The following is a 21,662-nucleotide window of genomic DNA, read 5'->3' on the forward strand; positions in this document are numbered from 1 at the left end:
GGCATGCATAAATGGCTCAACCTTCTCTTGGACCATTAGGGCTGGACTTATTGGTTTCCCCTCAGATGTGTTGCAGTGATCAAGTTCTAGTGATGCTAGAAATTTAACTCAGAAAAAATGTCATTGTTGGCAACCTGACAATTGCTATTCACAGGGGCAGTATAGTGTCATTTTGCCAAATGAATGTCTGACAGCTTTATGACTTCCTGAGTTCAGTCGACTGTCCAGTTTTCTTCTGCTGTTTGAACTGCGAGAACAGGATGGTGGACTAGATAGTCAATTGGCCTGATCCAGCAGGCTCTTCTTATGTTCTTATGAACCTGGAGGCACTTGTCATGTAGGATAACAAATGAGCCATGAACCCACAACTTCCAGGGGGTGTTGTTGCCTTGCTTACTCATGCAGCTATTGTTCCTCTTTAAATATCTGTCTGCCAACTCTCTCTAGAACTGCTCTGATGCTGGCATGCGAAGCAGGAAACCTCAGCATTGCAGAAGTCCTGGTCCGAAAAGGTGCAGACATAAACTTGGCAGATGCGCTTGGACACAATGCCCTACATTACTCTGTAGTCTCAGAAAATACAGGAATTCAGAGTCTTCTTCAGTTGAAAATTGTTCAAGATGCTGGTATGTCTAATCTTACATGCTTCTTAAAATACATGGTAGGATTCCCTAGGATTAAGGACAGGGAATGTCTGGCCCTCCAGATGATGTTGACTTACAACAGCCATCATCCTTCACCATTGACTATGCCGGCTGGGTCTGGTGGGAACTGAAATCCAGCAACATCTGGAAGGCCACAGGTTCCCCACCCCTTCTCTAGGGAGATGTGAGGTTCTTATAGAAACATTCTGGTCAATCTGTGTCAGAAGACAGGTTGCTAACTCAGTTGTGTTCCTGTTCTTAGTCTTTGTTTTACTACTCAATAGTGGAGCTGTTCTGAACACTTCACACATGATCTGGTCTGGTTTTGGGGCTATTCTATCTCAGATACCCCCAAAGTGGATTACTTGCTTGAAAGTCCCTTCATGTCAGACTCTCTCTGTGTGTGCATAAAAAAACTAGTATATTACAGAAGGAAGACTAACTTGAAACATAGCTTGGGCTGTTAATGTTGGGAACCTAGTATTTACCAAGGCTACAGTCTCACATGTGCTTATTTGCATCTGAGATCAGTTGAACTGAATGGGGCATGCTTCTAAGTGATTGTGGGTACAGGTGTGAAGGCCTGGGAAAATACTGGAAAAACTGGGGAAAGAAAAAACAGGGTTCCTCCCCCAGGTTTTCCAGGTTTTTTCCTAGGCCTTCACATCTCTAATTGTGGGTTTAGGATTGGAGTATAAATCTCTTATGTTGAAATTAGAAATTTCATGTTGTCAATATAAAAGGCCATGTTTTCTTTCTCTTTTACAGATGCCAAGTCACCAACAAAGCCAAAGCAGGTAAAAAGAAAAAGCGGAAATCCTTTATTAGCTTAATAATAATTAGCTTCAAGCTTTAGAAAAAGAAACAAAAGCTTAGAAATTATCATCATGATGATGATGAACTGCTTTAGCCTGTTATAGCTTCCAGAAGCATATGCAGCTGTATTAAACTCTTGGATGATCCCCTAAAACCTTTTAACTGATAACTGTGTCAGGCATTCCACTCCTATCTCCAGCTCAAATGTTGCCATTCCCATTTCTTTTGTGGAGACTGAGGGCATAACTAGCTCAGATGTGGAACCAGTGAAGGCTAGTGGCTCCAGTGTCAGTGAGACAGTGAATCTGCACCTGGGTTTAGTCTGAACTTTCAAGGAGCTGTCCAGGGTGCTCTAAAAGCCTGAAGCTAATGCATGTAATGCCAAGCCATAGTTTAATGTGTGTCCAAACCAGTTCAGTGTGTCATCATAGCGCCTGAAATAGCCGGCTTGAGTCTTAACTAGGTTTAGGGAATTGCTTGGCAAGAGTGAAAGCATGGGAAAAGTGGCACAGTTTCTTCAGTACTCAATGTATAGCTTCCATACTGTGGAAGGAGGAAAGTGCTACAGAAGATATGTTAGTGTTTTTATGAGCAGCCAATTGGAGCCAAGTGTGAACCATCCCTTTCTTAGGAAGTCTTCCTCTGCCTCCGTTCTATTCATTTCAACAGAAATCTGATGATGATCCAGACAGAAAGCAGGCAGAACAGAGGTGGAAGAGGGAATAGATTGTGCAGGTGATTGCAACATTCATGAGGCTCTAGTTGTTACATATATTGCAAAAATAATTTTGTGGGCAGGTCTGAAAAGGCTCTAAACCAGATATGTGGGACTTATGGTGCTCCTGTTCTAAAATTCCCATCACCTTTGACCGTTGGCCATGCTGGCTGGGGTTAATGGGAGTTGTAGTCCAACAACATCTGGAGGGCCACAGTTTCCCCACCACTGCTTAAAACAATTCAAGAACATGAATTACCCTGGAATATAATTAAGGTGGTGGTGGGGAACGACCGCTCTGTCTGTCTGTCTGTCTGTCTGTCTGTCTGTCTCTCTCTCTCTCTCTCTCTCTCTCTCTCTGACTTGCAAACATTTGGCATTGAACAAATATTGTTTGAGGCTGCGAATAGCAGTGTGTCTTGAGATCACTGTTCAATAGGAAAGTGTCTACATCTAATGTACTGAAGCATGAATTGCAAAAGAAGGCATAACGAACTCATGGTTAAGCATGTGTAATATCCCTGCACAGAAGTACCTTGAATGAGATGAGGCATGAATGGTTTTTGAAACTGCTTTTGTACCTTAAAAAGAAAAGAAAATAACTTCTTTTTAACGCAGACTTTACTAACCAAACTAACAGACCTCCCTTTTCTGGCCTGTGACACTTCCAGCATGAACAAGTCTCTAGATTAAGTTCAGAAAGAAGTGGAACTCCAAAAAAACGCAAAGCCCCGCCACCACCTCCTGTCAGTCCTATCCAGGTAAAAGAGCTGAAGTCCAATTTGAACACATTTGCTATGTATAGATGGGCAGGGGCGGAGGAGGAATGTCCGTTGGGAATAGACCTGGTTAAATTTGCTTTGCAAATCTTTTTTTTAATATGTGTGACTCATGTATCATGAGCGAATTCTCATAAGGATGGAAATAGGGTGGTCTATTGTTGAAAACCCATATTAGTTACACTTTGCATGAGGTCCTAAGTTTAGAGCAGTGGAGCTTTATAAAGATGCTACTTTCATTTGATGCCATGACAGTCTTGCCTTTTAACAATCAGCTTTTAAGATTTCCCGGATAGATGCAGACCAGCTTTGCACTTGGGAAACACATAGCATCTTAACAAGAAGTTTAATATTAAGCTGAGCTGCTACTTGGGTGATTGTTTGACTGCATGCCTGCTGCTGGCTAAAGACAACAGCTGTGTTGTCTTGCTTGCATTGGACTAATGAAGAAGGATGACTTCTGCTAACAAGAGGCAGTTTTTGTCTCTGAAATGCATTCATCTTTCTCAGCTTAGTGACCTGTCATCTGCACATTCAACAACTTCAACCCCAGTATCTGGAAAAGGCCAGTCCTCCTTTGCTGAGCAGGGATCCAAGGTATACTCCATGTTTCAACTCTTGCTTCTGACTAAATATAAATCCTGCCTAGTTGTACTGGTTGGTTGAGGTGACAAAAGATTTTGTCACCTCCAAGTAGGGGGTGAAAGTTCACAATTGGGGCCTAAAGCTCTCTCCGAGGAGAAGCACAGCTAAAAAGAAAATTGGGGGATTCCAACCTATTGTACCTGCTGAAATGTGGCATTAAATGTATCATTGGGAGTTGCTTTTTTTGGGGGGGGTGAGGGAGACTATCAGGATTGGGGCTGCAGCATATCGACAGGAAGCCGTAACCCTTTCTTCCTGTGCTTCGGTCCTAGCACAAAACACCTTTGCCCCAAAAGCTGCTATAGTTCAAAATACAATTGTGTAAGCACAATTGTGTGGTTAGGCTTTTAGTTGTTTTCTTGAAACCAAAGGTACATCTGAGTTGTTTTTATCAGTTGATGAACGAATTCACATTTTACTTGTTTAAACGGTAGGCAGGACTGGCCCTACCATGAGGCAGAGTGAGGCAGCTGCCTAACCCGCAGATGCTGGAGGGGCAGTGAGGGGTTGGAAGGAAAGATCTGTGTATGCCATGCAACTTGTCTTGTTCTCCTGAAGGTGATCTTGGGTGTCATGGAGGACACTGTCACATCACTACTGAGATTCATCTCCCATTCTGGCCAGTTTCTGTATGTGGAAATGTGGATTGCCGCCATCTTGGCCTTTGCCTCAGGCAGCAAAATCTTTTGGGGTGCCCCTGAACATAGTGGCCAATTTTTATTTATTTAACAAAAGATTATATACCGCTTGAATGTGAAGACCTTTAAACAGTTTACAAAAATTAGCACGGATGTGGATTTATTTATTTTTGAGGCTATTTTGGTTCTGGATTAGCATGTTCCTATAATAGGAATGGAAACTAAAGATGGCCTTTTCTAACAAGAAGTGATGGCTTTTGTGTTATAAGTTATATGCTACCTTACACTCCCTCTAGCACTTTTTTTTGGTGATCTTTACCATTTATTTATTAAAAGTATTTTTGTCCTGACTTTCCATAATGAATATTCAAATTGGCTTAACAAAATTGGCAAGTAAATAATAAAAAACAAGTTTACATTTGACATGCAAATATATTTGATTACTTTTAATCACATCTGCCTTTTAACCAGCGCTTTTGTAATTTGGTGGGTTTTGGGGTGTGTGTGTAAAAATAAGGTTCTGGTGCTCGTATCTTGATAAAAGTGCCATGGTTGCTATGGGTAGCAAAAAAAGAGGTGACAGTACTCTGTTCTGGTCAATACTTAAAAAGCATTGCTTTTAACTAATTTAAAAGCTGGAAACGCTGCTGTTAGCTGACAATCTTAGCTAAAGTGTATTGGCTGTTACTTTATAGGAGGATTCTGATTTGCAAGTATTGGTGCTATTTGCTAAAGAGCGTAATGGGGTTAAGCCACTTTTTAAACAAATGTTTATGTATTTTGTGTTTCAGCAGGAAGAGATCAGCACTATTCATTCTGATGGCAAGAACGACATGAGTGATAGTATTGCAGGTAAGGTGTAGGAAAGATGTTTTGGCTGGTTCTTCAGTGCCTCCTTCCCCACCCTGCCCCCAAATGTCTTCTCTAATAGCAAGTTGCCATTTGGCATCATGATCTGTTATGTTAGAATTGTAGAATTACAAAGTCGATCCACTGCCCTATGAGAGGCTGTCCTGTATTTTAAAAGCAACAACAGCTTGACCACCTTACCTTGAAGCTTCCCTGGGAGGAGATTCCACAGTCTTCCCAGACATGTACACATAGTGTATTATGTACAAGTTTAGCAGCTATAGTGTTTTGACTGGCCATAGGGGATCCAGCATTGAGTCTCTGCTTATCTCTAAGTATTATTCACGCACATGCTCAGTCTAACCAAGTGCACAGGGCTGTTGTCAGGATAAAAGATCCTGAGTTCCTTGGAAGAAGGATAGGAACAGAAATGTGATTTATTAAAGACAGTCATGCTGTGCCTTTCCCAAAAGCTCAAGGCAGTTAGCAATGTTAAAAATCTCAATTTAAAATCCTCCCCAACATGAAACAGCAGCAAACAAATGCTTTCTGACCAACCCCCACCCAGCAAATTACTGCCCCAAAGTTTTTCTAAATAAGTCAATAGGTAACGTCTACTTGAAAATGTATAAGTAGTTTGACATAGGTGGCTTTATCTCTGTCAAAGACATTGTTATTTATTCAGTGTGTCCTGTGGCATAATAGTCAGATGGAACTTCCAAAGACAAGTGCCTTCAGAATCAGGTGCCCATGAGTGAAGGCCTCATTGGCCCTCCTGGTCTAAAACTGGGTTTCTATGCTAATTTCCAATGCAAAATGCATAGGATTTGCACCATAGAAATTTCAAAGAGTGACACAGCTGTGAGCCCTTAAAGAGCTGTGGTCAAAGATAGCTTTCCGTTTTTACTAGATGTTGAGGCTATCTGCCACTCTAGCATTGGTCAACCAAACCAGATGGAGAGAAAGAAGGAACAGATGAAAGAAGACCTCTGCAACAGATCAGTGCAGGCCCCTTTCATGAGAAACTGCTGGGCAGAGAGAGAAGAGAGTGGCCCCACCCACTTTTGGCTCTGACTCCACCCACTGTCAGTATGATCCCCCGCCCCAGTTAATGGAAAAATTGTTATCCATCCCTGGCCTAATATGTAACTCGTAAACGTGCATACTGATTCATCAAGAGGCTAGCCAGTGCAGGTGTTCCTTTCCTTTTTGTTTCATTCCTTTTCTTTTTTCTTTTGAGCTTTGCTTAACATGTATTTGACTGAAAGCAATAAGTTCATTGCAGCTGAGAATCACAAGTTATCTTACATTCCCTCTCCTCCCCTTCCCTTTCCTTTTTAAAGGTGCTGATAGTTTACTGGACCTAAGTTCAGAAACAGACCAGCAAGATCTGCTTTTACTGTTGCAAGCAAAAATTGCATCTTTGACCTTGCATAATAAGAAACTACAAGAAAAATTACAGGTATCTATTAGCAGTGTCTACGACACTAAACTTCATTTTAAAGATTTCAAGTGTCAGAATGGAGAAGTATTTAATTAAAGCCCAAAGTGACAGCAGTTTGAAGACACAAGCAATTTCAGATGCTAATAAACAGTATCTGAAATCTTCAGTTCTGGAGGGTGGGTTGTTATTAGTACTAACGATTTCAATAATTTTTCACTGTATTTCTGTGCAACTCTGTGAACATAATAGGGCTTCTGAATAAACATGCATAAGATTGCGTTGTAAAGAGGAGTACATAACATACTCTTGAACGGTTCCAAACTGCTTGTTCATGGTAATGTTATCAGAAAAGGGCACCTCCATTCTTTATTGGGATATCTCTGTCCACCACTGAGAAGGATTAGTGCTTCCTCTCTAGAAACTAGATCTAGGATATCATGTAGAGCAAGGATGGGGAACCTGTGACCCTCCAGGTGCTGTTGGATTATAACTCCCATCAGCCCCAGCCAGCATAGCCAATGGTCAGGAATGAAGGGAGTTGTATAGTCCAGCAGTATCTGGAGAGTCACTGGTTCCCTAGCCTTAGGTTAGAGTGACATGCGAGAGCCCTTTCCATTACCAAATTCAAAAGCTACATTTAGCTGATGGGGTCTGTGGTGGAGACTCACGGAGTCACTCTACCCCAGTGTTTCTCAACTTGGGGTGGGGAACATATGAGGATCTTGGCAGGAGGGGTGAGTGTTCCCAAAAAATGCACAATATAAATACAAATGTCCAATATTAAAATTTAAAAGTATGAAATGCTGTGTTCAGAAGGTGAGAAGATCATATGCTGCTTATTTTGTGATCTGCACATCATCATAGGTGCACAGTAGATCAGCATTTTTAGGAGAGGCCGGTTTGAAGGGAGTGTGGGATTTTTATGTTAGCTAGATGCTATGGGACATTTACTTTCCCAGTCTCTCCCTATAGCAGGAAATTTCATCTTGCTGCATGGCAGGACCAGTCCAGTGAACATTTAATATGGAGAAGGTTTTTACAGCAGAACCCAAGAACACCAGGTCCTGTTGGCAGGGACTGGAAACTGGAAGTCAGAAATGGGACTCAGTTGTACACTGGATGGATGGTCTGCCAGCACCTCATGCCAGGCTCGATCTACTAGCCTAAAATTGCACAAAGAAGTGTGAGCTACCAAAATGTGTGTGCATGAAAAGTGAGCTCACATGCACTGATATGTGCAAACTTGCCAACTGTGGTAACCAGGACTTGAGTACAGAGGATGGTGAACATCTATTTGAGGAAGGGATGGATGATCATTATGGTGACTAACTTGAAAATGAACAAGTTAGGCCACATATGCCCAGGAGAAACTAAATGAGCATTTCAGTTAACATGTGAAATTGTGTAGTTTTTTATGAAATTGCTATAGTCGCCAGTGCCTCTTGCAAAAAGGAAGCAGTGGGCTGGCTGAGCTCTATGGCATGCTGTAGGGGACATTCCCCTGGTGGTGTGAAAGTGTCGTTTGGGGTGGTCCAATGCTTATTTTGGGGTGCACAGCTGAAGTTCCCTTATTCATAACTGCAGACTGTGGTAATTGCACTTTGATGTGCTTTGCACAAAAACAACACCTTTTGTCCCAGGGAATGATGATGCATCTTGAAGAGGAGAGTTTTCTGGTGATGGAAGTGTGTGATATATATTTTGTGATGTAGGGTCAAACAAACAATCTAGGCTATTCACACAGCAATTTGCTGAAAAAGGAACTGGGCACCAAATTCATCATCATAAAAAAAAGACATAAAGACAGTGGTAACTGCACCTATTTGCAACTGCTGAGGTATAGATATTGCAAAACAATCACATCCAGCCTTATTCAGCATTCTTGGGACCAGTTCATCATTTTTGGTGGCGTAGCTCGTGTTCTATTAGGCATTCTCTCTACAACATGATCCTCCTGGTGAGATGAAGGTGAGAGCAGGGGGCTGGCTGGCATTTGGTTTATCCACTCTTAGAGACTGAGTGCTGGAGCTGATAGATCACTGGGCTGACCCAACACAGCAATCCTTGTATTCTATTTTTGCTTGACCATTGCATCCTTAAAAAAAACTGGCATCTGGTCTTCGTCACCCGAGCCCTATTCAGTCATTCTTAATATTGCACTGAGAGAGAGCACATCTTTGCACGCCGGCCCTGCTGTTATTGTTGCATCCTCTGCTGGTCTCGCTCCCACACTGACCACATTGGGGACATGTTTGCAGAAATTTACAGCTCATGGGACCGCCTCCGTATGTTAGCAGGCTTCCCCTCTGCAGACACGCCCTGATGAGCGTCTGGTGTAGGGTCAGCATGCACTGACCTGTTTTCCTTCCATACAGTGCTAAAGTTAATTGCACAGAAAAAAGAACACCCAAAGTGGGTTTTGCTTGAGAGAAGGTGGAGGAGGGTTTGAAATTCATTGTATTCTGTTGGAATCAATTGTATTTGCTTAATACTGCCATCTGCTGTATCTACAGGCAAGAGCACTCAAAATAGAAGACATTGATACCACGCTGGATTCTTCTCGTTCCACGTATACGGAGTTTGATCACTCAACAGACAGGCTAAGTGAGAGTTCAGCAGCAGGAGGTCAGGAGATCAGCTCATCTTCCCTGAGCTTAGCACAAGCCCAGGAAGAGGCCAGCAATAACGAAGCTAAAATTAAACAACTGCAAGACAACTTAAAGGAAGTACAAAAGAGGCTGGATAGCTCTGAAGCGAAGAGGCGGCATTTGGAGACGCAGCTTCAGTCTGGAGGACCAGATGCAGTTCAAGTGCTAAACAACTTGGACATTTCAGAAAATGGCTCCGACCTCAATCAGAAACTGAAAGAAACCCAAAGCAAGTATGAAGAAGCGATGAAGGAGGTCTTGCACATCCAGAAGCAAATGAAGCTGGGCCTGGTAGCTTCGGAAAGCAAAGAGACAGATCTGCAAGAGCTCAGAGCAACATGCGAGGAAGTTGAGCTGCTGAAGGAAGAGCTGCAGAAAGCGCAAGAAGAGGGCGAGAGGCTGAGGGCGAAAGTGACAGAACTGGAGGAAAAGCTAGAGGAGGGAGAGAGGAATGCGGATGGCACAATGTCGGCGGAAGAATGTGAGGAGATGCGAAGTTCCTATTGCTTGGTTATTGAGAATATTAACCAAGAGAAGGCTTTGCTGATTGAGAGGTACAAGGAGGGACAGGAGGAGATCAGAAAGCTCCAAGACAAGCTGAAAAATCAGATGGAGTCAGGGCACAGTGAGGACACTGAAGAGGTGAGAGATGCAAAGAATAAAATGATCAATGAGCTGAACAGGCAGATCAGTGAGCTTTCTCAGCTCTACAAAGAAGCTCAGGCAGAACTTGAAGACTTCAGGAAAAGGAGTATTGCAGAGGATGCCAATTTGGAATGCATGCCTCTGGAGGAACATGAGAAGCTGATGGAGGTCACCGTCTTACAGAGAGAGCAAGCTGAGGGTGAGCTGTTGGAAATGAAGGCACAGTATGCAAAGGTGTTAAGCGAAGCAACTCAACTCCAGAACCTGGTTGATTCCCAGAAGAAGAACTCTGTCTCTGTCACTGAGCATCTCCAGGTAGTCACTGCTCTCAGGACCTCATTGAAGGAAGTGGAAGAAGAAATAAATGAGCTCAAAATGCAGCTTCTCCACAAGGAAAGTGAGGTGCAGCGTCTACAGAAGGAGCTGTTGGAAGAAGAAGCTGCCGTGTGTGAAGCCATGGTGCCCCGAGCGTTGTATGAAGAGCTCCGGTCTACATCGGAAGGCGAAGTCAACTCCTTGTTGTCCAAAGTGAAGGACTTGACGAAAGAGAAGGAGAACCTGACTGCGGACCTTGCACAGCTGAGAAAGGAAATCTCACAAGCAAAAGGGGAGAAAGAGGGCCTCCGAACGCTCCTTGAAGCCAAGGAACAGGAAATCAAAGGACTGCTTCACCAGTACCATCAAGCCCAAGAAGAACTGCTTGAGATGAAAAAAGCCTCTGAGAGTTCCTCAAAACTAGAAGAGGATAAAGATAAGAAGGTTGGTAGCTCTGATGCCTTAAGCAGCAGTCCTCAAATCTCTTTTTAGGGGGATGGGTGCACTTGAAATGGTGAGAGAGTGTCATGGGTGCAGTCAAAAAATGGTTGCCATGCGCAGAAATGTACTGCTGTATTGGATGTGGTCAGTCACAAAGCACCGATTTCACAGAAAACTAATCGAGGTTAAAAGACTCTTGCCCAAGAACCTGAGTACTAGGCAAAGATGCCATCTGAGCTCCAGAACACAAAACTGCTCCTTGGAACACACAGCTTTCTGCTATTACAAAACACCTATTTTACAGAGGGTGTATTGGTGTGGTCTAAAGACAATCCAGCTCTTGTTAGAGAGCCATCCACATCCCCCCTTCCACAGAGGCAACATGCAAGTCAGATTGCATTTCCACATGGCTTTTCCACAGCACCTCCACATGCAAAACTGCTCAGCACTTTTTGTTGTTGCTGCTGATCAAAGGGCATTCCAAGCCTTCAGAAGACCTCCTCTGAGGCCATATATAAGCCAAGCCAGTAAATGGGTCTGTGGCTTGTGGTGCTGATCAAAAGGGCCTCCAAATCCCTTCACTGAGGCTGGCTGTGAGCTGGGCAGCAGCCCAGTGGAGCTTTTCAGTGTTCCCCCCACTATGTGGCCTTGCCATGATTTAGCCGAAGCCTCAGCTGCTGCTGCTGCTGTGCAAATTGGTCTACTTCTCTAGCTCCGTGGACTCACTGGCAAAGTTCAGCCACAGCAAAAGCTCACCCAGTTCCTCCTCCTCTCTCCTGCTGATTCAAACATCCACCCATCAGTGCTGGCATCCCGTGAGGACTGACGGGAGAGGAAAGCAAGCAGAAACTGGGACTGAGAAGGAGACAGTAATCACTATTCTTTCTGGCAAGAAGAGGAGTGGGTAGTTTTGCAGGTGCCATGGCATGTCTCTACGGCTGCCACATGGGCAATCCCTATCTTAAAGAGAGGGTGGCCAACAGATGCCCCATGGTCCACCTCTGTTTTTCTTCTCAGTTCATTCAAGGGCTGATCAACAAGATCACTTGGGTATGCTGGAAGCCAAGCTAACTGTGCTATGTTGCTGGCTATGATTGGAGCAGTCTTCTGTAAATAAGGACCCTTGGCTTCCCGTAGCTCTTTTCGCTATGAACACCTCTAACAACAAGAGTGTATAACCTCTTTCCATCATCCCAACATGACTGTGTACGACAGGCATGAATGTGTAGTTTCACTTTGAAGTATTAGCGAGTCATCCCCTCTCTGGCATTTTTTGATGGGAAATTCAGATGAAATCTCGCATAATGTGTGAATATTTCCAGTATGTGGAAAGGGAAGTGGTGCTCTGCTCAGTGGCCCTGACCTGCAGTGAAACAATGGAAAGAAAGGGAATATGTACCCCATCTCTGATGCCCATGCATCTCTTGACCATCCCCCTGACCTCCACATATTCAGCAGAATGGGGAGATCTGCTTAGGCTCTCCATGCCAGTCAGGAATCTTGTGCAATTGGGATTCCATATACTGTGGAGATCCTACCAGTGCATTTAGCTGTGTACATATAGAATCTCCACAGTACTGGGAGCCCCAATTGCTCTTGGTTCCCAGTTAGCATGGAGAGTCTAAGTAGGCCTCCACATTCTGCTGAATATGTAGAGGCTAGGGGCGTGGTCAAGAGATGCATGGATATAAAGGATGGGGTGAGTGGGTATGAACCCACTCCCCACTCCATGTGTTGGATATATACATGGAGTGTGTGTGTCTGAACACTCTTCATACTCAAGCTAGACAACTGAAATCAAGGGATTTAAGTCCGTTGACTTCAGTGAATCTACTACTCCAAGTATGATTAAAATTTGATATATCCCATAATGTTTAACCATGGCTAAGAGTTAAGTCTGAATACCAAAATGGGGTATGTAAATCAGTGGGTCGTAGAAGGTGAAGCCATGGATTGCATTAACTATGTTTAAGCATTACCTCTGCATCAAGCAAACCATCGCTGAAGCTGTTCTCCCACCTCTACAGCCTTTCTGCTACTGGGTCTCACTGGGGTTTCCTTACACATGCCTTCTGCTGGTTTACTTATGCTTTGGATCATTATCAGGGTTATGGCAGTGAGCCATGGTTAGCACTAATCATGCTTAAATATGATGTCTTCTGGAAAAATTACGTTTTCTTTCCTTTTACCCTTATGGCCCCTCTTTCCTCCCCCCAATCAGATAACAGACATGACTAAGGAAGTTAGCAAATTAAAGGAAGCCTTGAACAGTCTGTCCCAGCTCTCCTACTCAACTGGTACACCTAAAAGGCAAAGCCAGCAGCTGGAGCTGCTGCAACAACAAGTCAAGCAACTACAAAACCAGCTGGCTGTAAGTTTATCGATAACTTTATTTTGCAAATAATCATCTCTAGGTGTCTTCCAGGGGGTTATGGGGTGTGTGTGAGAGAGGCTTTCTTGGTTGTGAAAATGGGTACAGAAATACTCTCCAAGGCTTCCAGGCTACCAGTAAGAGGCAGTGCCTGTGACAGTTCCTTAAGGAATCACAGGACAATGAATCCCTGAAGACATTCCTCTACTCATAGTTCATTACACAGCGGAGGGGCTCCATATCCTCTCCTTTCCACTATGCCAATCATGGATATCCTATATGTACTGGATATCCCTTAGAGATGCTTGATTGTGTGAATGCCTGAATCACGTGATCTCCGCTTTGAGGAGGAAGAATTGCATGAGCCAGCCAGCTGCACATCAGCTACCCCCTCAACAGGGAGGGTCTACAGCACCGTCAACTGTTTTACAACAGCGTGGCTATCCAGGTGGTGTTGGACCTGGCTGACAGCCAGGGATGTTGGGAGATGTAATCCAGCAATGTCTGGAGGGCCAGAGGTTTCCCCCTCCCTGTTTTACAAGCTCCTCTCTTCCTCATCCAGGGAAGGAGCCCCAGTTTCCTCTTCAGCTCTTTTTTGTTTTGGCAGGCTTTCCTCAAGATTTGATATTTCTCTTGCTCCCAAACACCTTGTAGGTGGCTATTGCAGCTGTGGAATGAGGTCTCTTCCCCCTCTGGGTCTTAATGCCTATCAGATTCCAAACCTGCTTTTGCTAGGTTCCATTTACATGCTGTAAAGGTTAAATGTAGGTGGGAATTAAATGAGGTGGCTGGAATAATACAGTTGATACGGCATCTCCTTGCTTTATGCCAGTTCTCAAATGTTATCACTGTGATGTTCTCTAGCCTAATTTGTTCACAGGATGAGACAGTTTTAGAATGGACCAAAAGTCCATCTGGTCTAATGTCTTTTTGAGAGCTGCACTGTTGATGGCTGCAGGAGATAATGGAAACCCAACTGAAAACACACAACATAAAGGAGTGGCAGTTGCCTCTTCTGTCCATGCAGGGCAGTCTACCTCTGCCAGGTGTGGGGAACCTTTGGCCCTCCAGGTGTTGCTGAACTACAGCTGCCATCATCCCTGGCCATTGGTCTTGCTGGCAGGGGCTGATGGGAGTTGCAGTTCAACAACATCTGGAAGGCCAAAGGTATCCCACCCCTGATGTATGCAGTGCAGACCTTCATCATGCCCAGGTTGGAAAGCCAGATATGTTGTAGACGACTGCTTACAAAGCAGTCAGTTCTAGGTATCTCACACAAGTGAGCAGCTCATTTCTTCTCTAACAGCAACCACAATGTATCCCAATCTTGGTGCAAGGTTGAAAGAGCTGAGTTCAAGGTCTCTGGGAAAAAAATCACACAAGAAGCAAAAACTATCAAAAGCAAGATCTCTAGCACTGCTAATCTGTATTGGATAGTGGGATACAGCCCATCATTTCTCTCTGTCTCCAGTGTTCAGGTATTGAGTGTCATTGTTTATGTAGCCAAAAATGACTCATGCAGAAGAGGGATGGTGTTAGCAGGCTTGGAGGAAGTTTACAGAGATACAAAAGATCTTCAGGCGAAAAAGCCCGAAAGTGGGGGGGTACCCTAAATGAGGACTGGGCATGTTCAGTGGCTACAGAATTGTTGGGCAGGATGGAAAACTGGGGGAAGGAAATAGAATGGAATGGCTAGAATCCTGAGCCAGGGAGCTCTTCACTTATGCATAGCAGTGATGCATTGACCAGAGATGAGTTCAACAAAAATTTTACTACTTTCATTAATGATGAATGCAGCCTGGGGGAGCTCCTGGAAACAACTTGTGGCCCCTTGGGAAGGCTTTCTTGCATCACATTTGAAGAAACCTTCCTGCATATCGACAATATCTCATCGCATCACAAAAAGGAGCATTTGTTGTATTTTAAAATAATAATAATAATAAAATAATTTTTAAAATAATAAATCCATTTTGGAGCTTCTATGTAGAATTTTTGGAGCGTGTTTCTGAGATGACAGACCGGTTATAGCTATGTAACACTCAAGTGCACAGTGGAGGCAGGTTGCTGTATCTGCAGGAGAATGTGGTATCCTTGCATGGCATAATGCCAGGTTCTGTGAGGCTTCAGTGGTCTCCCCTTACATAGTGCTTTCTGGACTATTTTGAGGTTACATGACCATCATCTGCTTTAGGAAGGCCTCCCCCCCCCCAAATCTAACTAAAACAACTGTCACCAGAGAATGCACGGGTACAGGATGGGAAATACCCGGCTTAGCAGTAGTGCGTGTGAGAAGGACCTTGGAATTGTAGTGGATCGCAAGTTGAACATGACCCAGCAGTGTGATGCTGTGGCAAAAAAGGCAAACGCAGTTTTGGGCTGCATAAACAGAGCTATAGTTTCCAGGTCGAGGGAAGTAATAGTCCCACTATATTCTGCATTAGTCAGGCCTCATCTGGAATACTGCGTTCAGTTCTGGGCGCCTCATTTTAAGAAAGATATAGACAAGTTAGAGCGTGTTCAGAAGAGGGCGACGAGGATGATAGCCGGTATGGAGAACAAGTCTTATGAGGAAAGGTTGAAGGAACTTGGCATGTTCAGTCTGGTGAAGAGAAGGCTGAGGGGTGACATGATTGCACTCTTTAAGTACCTGAAGGGCTGTCACATAGAGGAGGGTACAGATTGGTTCACTGCTGCCCCAGAGGGTAGGACTAGGCCTAATGGTTTTAAGTTGCAGGAGCGTAGATTCAGATTGGACATTAGAAGGAACTTCTTGACAGTAAGGGCAGTTCGGCAATGGAACCGACTGCCTAGGGAGGTGGTGGGATCCCCTTCGCTGGATGTCTTCAAGCAGAGGCTGGACAGCTATCTGCGGGAGATGCTCTAGCTGTGCATTTCCTGCTGTGAGCAGGGGGTTGGACTCGATGGCCTACAAGGCCCCTTCCAACTCTATGATTCTATGATTCTCATTGCTGCTGCTGCTGCTTCTCCAGCTTCTTTCTACAGCACTGTGTTCCTTCTTGCTCCCCAACTTGGTGGATTAGAGATGAAAATCACGCCAAGGGAGGGTGGGCTGCATATGTAGAGCGTGCTCCGGAGAGGCAATGTGGCATTGTGGTTGGACTAAGATTGGGGAGACCCAGGTTCAGATCCCTACTCAGCCATGAAGCTCACTGGGTGGCGACTGACCAGTTTTGATCAGTCAACCAAGTCTGCTTCATGGGGCTCTTGTGAAGGTAAAATTGAGAGCTGACCTTGTATACCACCTTGAGCTCCTTGAAGGAAAGGTGGGCTATAAATGTAGTAAACAGATAAGCAGAGTGGAGCTGGCCAGACTCTACATTACATTACAATAGCCTGATACCCCTTGGAAGGGGACATTTTGCAACAGAAAAGTGGAATGGGGCAGATGGAGGTGCTTACCCCTTTCACTTTCTTCTTGAATCTTCCCCCTCAATTGCTTAAGCCCTGCCCAGGAACGGAGAGTAGCTAGGGCAGCCACTGCCAACCTGGTGCCCTCCAGATGTTTTGAGCTACAACTCCCAGCTGCACAGGTATGCTGGCTAAGGCTGATGGGAATTGTAGTCTGAAATATCTGGAGGGCGTCAAGATGTTATAGGGAAGTTTCAGGAGGTCAACAGCTGTGCCCTTGGCAACAGAGAAGGGGATCACTGAGCTGTCAACACACCCAGCTGCAGTTTAATGCATGTTTTATCCAGAGCTTGGAAAAGTTACTTTTTTGAACTACAACTCCCATCAGCCCCAGCCAGCATGCGCTGGCTGGGGCTGATGGGAGTTGTAGTCTCAAAAAGTAACTTTTCCAAGCTCTGGCCTGCTTCGATCTTTGGGCACATATGATGAAAACGTGCCACCATCAACTTGCACTACATTGATTCCGACATACGAATCAATGCTACATTCTGGATTTCAGCAACCGGCATTCCCTTCTCATAAGACTAAGCCCCATATTCCTTTACAATGCCAGCATATGATAAGAGTACATACATGCCAACTCCTTGACCGTCTGTCTTTATTTATAGGAAACAAAGAAGCAACACCAGGAGATTGTATCTGTATACAGGACACACTTGCTCTACGCTGTGCAGGTAAAGGAACCTTCTTCCAGGAATTCCCCTTGTATTTGTTTTAGGGCTATCACCTGCTTTAAGAAATCAGTGGATTATATCTGCATATTACAAAAACGTAGATGGCATGTGCATGTGCTGTAGCAGTGCAGTCTCTTAGAGGCATTCCCTCCTGTGGGAGAGTGAAGGGGGGATTTGTAAGATGGCATCTGACATGAACGGTTCTTAAAGAGAGCATTTCCTCACCTGCTGCCCTGCAAATGTTTTGGACCCCAACTCCCAACAGCCATCATGGCCAAGTTGGCCCCATTCCAGTGGGTGTTATAGTGAAAAACATATGGAGGGCACTGGGTTGGGGAAGGCTATTATACAGTAGGGCCCCGCTTTACGGTGTTCCGCTGCTGCGGCGGCTTTCACTTTCCATTTTAAAGGGTTTTTCCCCCTTTTGCGCCGTTTTCGCATGATGCGGCCCATTCAAGTCAATGGGGTTCCGCTTTACGGCGTTTTCCGCTTTACGGCGAGGGTCCGGAACGGAACCCGCCATATAAGCGGGGCCCTACTGTAAGTAGTTCTGTTCAAATTCTTTAATGTATTGTCTGTCTAATCAGTGGTGTCTTAGCTGATTGAAAATATTTTAAACTAATTAATCCTATGCAGTCAATTAAAGGTTGCAGCTTGTATACGTACTAATGAACTGCAGTATTTTGGCAAACATATCAGTCAGAGCAGTATTTAAATTACAGTTTGCATTTCCATTCAAAAGAGTAATTTAAGAATTGAGAGTACCAGTTCTTGCTCAGATGCAAAACATCTGCAGGAGAGCCCCTTGCAAAACTGCACTGCACGGAACTGACCTCGCTGTCAGTGGGGAAGGGTCATTTCCCACCCCCTCCTTGCCATATGTTCAGTTCCGGTTTATTTACCCTCTGCTTCACCTTGAGAAACAGGCCCGGTTTAAACAGAGTACCTGGCCTGGCAGCCACCTGAGATATATGTCGTTACATGTGAATTAGATGTATATGGATATTGTTCATGTATATTTTTTGTAAATTAATTTGGTATGTTTTTTATTGAACCTTCTGTATTCTATTGTAAACCGCTTTGAGACCTTTTAGATAGTAAGCGGTCTATAAATGGAAATACAAATAAAGAAATAAAAATAATAAAGAAATAAATAATCAAGGCTGCTAATACATACATACATACATTTTTCTCTCTCCTCCATTTCTTTCTAGGGCCAAATGGATGAAGATGTCCAGAAAGTGCTCAAACAGATCTTAACAATGTGCAAAAGTCAATCGCAAAAAAAAAGTGAAACAATTTTTGCTGATCCCTGAAGGTGCTGCTGTTGAGAGTGAGATTCGCCTTAAAATGATATTTGACTGGCATCCCCCTTGCAGGGTACTGTCACAGGTCTCTGCTATTCTTCTTAGTTTGTTTTTATGTCTTATGAGCTAATGTGTTGTTACATCTTCCCTTGCCCCCCTAAAGTTCCCAGAGTGCTATTTTTGTGTATTGAACACAAATGTATAATTCTCCAGAAACTGCCATTACTTTAAATCGGGTGGTCAAAGTCTGACCTATAGTATTAGAAAGTGGCTGAGTGTTTCCTTTGGTTATAAAAAGTTGGGGCAAAGCATAGAAGTCTGAGCTTGCAGTGTTGCATTCTGGATATTAATAACTGCATCTTTTAGAGGTGACGGCAGAGATAGGTTTTTCAGTCCTTGGCTATCAGAGAGGGAGAAGCAACCTATGTTTTAAGACCCTCGAGACATCCAGTATAAAGGTAGATGCAACTTCTGATTCAGACATTTCTTGGCCTTGTTAACAGAAAAGGGGGAAAGCCAACATTGTTAGCCAAGGCCACAAGTTCTCTAAAGCCAGCTGCAGGAGTTTTTTTTTATTTACTAAGGCATGTAAGGACTACAAGACTTCCAGACCAGTGGTATGTACTAACTAGATAACATAAAGCATAGTCGTGCAGGTAAATGGATTCTGAACATGGCGAATTCTGCTAAAAATCCCAGTTTCTTTATCAAGCAGTAAGTCAAGCTATCTATGCAAACCCTAGCAGTGCTATTGGCTATGAAGCTCAGGAGGAAGAAAAACCCAGTGTTCCAAACAACAAACAAGGGATCCGAATGAACTCATGTTTACAGTGAGCGCTGTTGTCTCACGGTTCCTAACCTCACTTTTGTAAAAGATCTTCTCTACAATATATTTTTACTGGCCCTTGAATTTAGAGATGTTTTTTTATAATTAAAGCCATTTGCCTGTGTAACACTACTTTTTTTTTGCAATAGCCTTTAATAAAAAATTTAGGCGGATGCCTTTTTCTCTCTTTCTCCCCTAGCCCAGCTGTTGTAAAATGCCGTGGAAGTATCCCAGCCCCTATTTTAAAAAGGCTGTATTGAAACAACCGTCCATATAACATAAAATAAGAGAGTTACTGACTCTTTTTTGCTTTTTTGCCAAATATTGTAACACAGAGGAGCCTTCGTGTTTTCATTAGTAAGAGCTGTTTGCCACGTTACATTTGTGTAATATGGGAGTGCTCCTACAAATTCTTCCACATCTACAAATCATTGATTAGGAAATGCTAATACTTGTAACTCTGTATGTAATATGCACTAAGGTATGGAAAGGAGCAGCCCAGCAATAGAGTATCTTCTATTTTTAAAAAATTGAAATTGTAATGTGTATGATGATCCACCTGATGTTTTCATACAAGATTTATGCTGTAAACTGCTTTTGAAACCAGTTTCAAACTAGCGTTAACTGCTGTGGCATCTCCCAAACTACCATAGGAATTGTAGCTTTCTGAGGGAATTCTTTTGTTGGAGACCTACCCATGAAACAGAAATTTCCAAGGTTTGGTAGCTGGGTGCCATGATAGTTTTCAAAAGTAATCTTTTAAATCTGTTTCAACTTCTAGACCAGATAACAGCACTTGTAGGAACACTCCTGTATTTCAAAAACCTAATAGGGAAATCTTATTTGAGAATCAGGAGGGCTTGCTTAAAGCCTTTAACTAGAATTGGAAATACCTTAGGTGTGCTACACCAGCTGTTTTGTGTGTTGGAAAACCCCAGAAGCCTGAACAACTTACACTGTACCTAAAGAGAATAACCATTTTGTCATGTGTTCAACTAACAGCATGGTTTACTCTTGTAGGTAGAGAAACTCCAAGAACGCTGCAGTAGGTGAAGTCTGTAGGCAGGTAATTTGCTCAGTGCCTGAGGGCTACCACATTTATCATGCACTAAATCAGCCTTCCCCAATCCTGGGGGGTCTCATGAATTGTAGGACTGTGACTCCCATCATCCCTGACCATTGCCATATTAGCTGGAGATAATGAGGGTTGTAGTCCACCAACATAAGGTTGGGGAATGTTGCACTAAATCATAGCCCATCTTTTTATACAATGGCCAAACAAATTGATTAAGAGCATAGGATCTCTTGGGCCTAGAAATTTTTTTCACTCTCCTTGGTTTAACTAATACCTATTCATTTGGATAATATTTCATAGTTAGACACCTTTTTTAAAACACTCCAAAGAAATGTGAAAACGTTGCTGCAGTCCATACAAAAAAATAAAGTAACAAATCTAAAATATGTCAATAAATTCTGCCAGGTATAAAACTCGAGGAACCATTTTGTAAGTTGGCTGACAAAACCTTTAGCTTTTTACCTTGTTTTGTTACATGTATTTATTACAATTATCATTGTGAAACATTGGAAATTGTACACTATAGCTTAGTGATTGTCCTTTGTATGTAATTTTACAAAAGTTTCCTTACTCAGCAAATAAACAGTTTTTAAAAAAAAAAAAGAAAACCTGCCTCTTATTATTTTTGTCTGTCTAATATGCCTGTACTGTCAGCCTCATACGGAGCATTGCTCTGGAAAAACACCAAAAAAGCAGTGCAGTTTTGAAATGTTCAGTCCTCCATTGTTATTCAAAATGGCTTCCAGTTGTATCTAAACACAGATGAAAAGTGCTCCTTGATCTCAGCAACTACCATGCACCATTTGATTACTGTACCTTAACCAGAGATTGAGATAATGAAACAAATACGTTTTCAAAATACATAGTAGATTGGGGCACTGTAGAGAATGCAAGGGAAGAAATTTCTCTAGGACCATAAGCATACCCCAATACTAAGATTTTTAAGAGCATAAGAAGAACCTGCTGGATAAGGCTGGATGCACACATACCCTCTTTTAAGTTGAAGAGGGGGGTAGGAAGTGTTCTGAATTAGGAGCCAGGGGGTAAAGTCACTTGCTTCACTTCAAGCCAAAAGGGGTTGGAGGGTGTGCTCACCTTGATAGGTAGAGTAATTAATCAGACCCAGGTGGGAAAGGAAATGGATAGAAAAGGGTCTAAAAGTGTACCTTCATGGTAATGGTCGTTTTGCAGGGCAAATTTAATTGCATAGCACTCAAAAGTGCAATATGGATCACTGGTAAAAAGTGAGGGGAACACCGTTGCTAACCATTTTCTAAACTTAGAAGTTTTTTTTTTTACTAGTCTTGAGGCTGAGCATTCATTTGCTGTACCAAATGAATATAGGAGTGCTGATGAAGGCCCTTAGTAGCAAGAGGTACCTCACTCTCCCAACAGCAGTGA

At 43.3% G+C, this 21,662-nt stretch overlaps 1 protein-coding gene across 8 annotated transcripts in view; it reads left to right on the top strand.

Annotated features, from left to right (window-relative positions):
- Nucleotides 1–19,061, top strand: part of RAI14 (retinoic acid induced 14) — a 135,489-nt gene extending 116,428 nt beyond the window's left edge. For 4 of the 8 annotated variants that reach the window (XM_061616024.1, XM_061616034.1, XM_061616070.1 and 1 more), the window contains exons 9-18: nt 448–626; nt 1,413–1,441; nt 2,847–2,936; nt 3,465–3,551; nt 5,029–5,089; nt 6,430–6,548; nt 9,044–10,582; nt 12,801–12,950; nt 16,988–17,053; nt 18,268–19,061. In XM_061616024.1, coding sequence (XP_061472008.1) covers nt 448–626; nt 1,413–1,441; nt 2,847–2,936; nt 3,465–3,551; nt 5,029–5,089; nt 6,430–6,548; nt 9,044–10,582; nt 12,801–12,950; nt 16,988–17,053; nt 18,268–18,369 — 2,422 coding nt within the window. In that variant the 3' untranslated portion in view covers nt 18,370–19,061. The remainder of the gene's footprint in view (nt 1–447; nt 627–1,412; nt 1,442–2,846; nt 2,937–3,464; nt 3,552–5,028; nt 5,090–6,429; nt 6,549–9,043; nt 10,583–12,800; nt 12,951–16,987; nt 17,054–18,267) is intronic. The other 4 variants (XM_061616015.1, XM_061616043.1, XM_061616051.1 and 1 more) reach the window with 4 other exon arrangements.
- Nucleotides 19,062–21,662: the final 2,601 nt, after the last annotated feature.

This window comes from Rhineura floridana, chromosome 1, assembly GCF_030035675.1.
Source record: "Rhineura floridana isolate rRhiFlo1 chromosome 1, rRhiFlo1.hap2, whole genome shotgun sequence".
In the NCBI taxonomy this organism is placed as follows: Eukaryota; Metazoa; Chordata; class Lepidosauria; order Squamata; family Rhineuridae; genus Rhineura; species Rhineura floridana.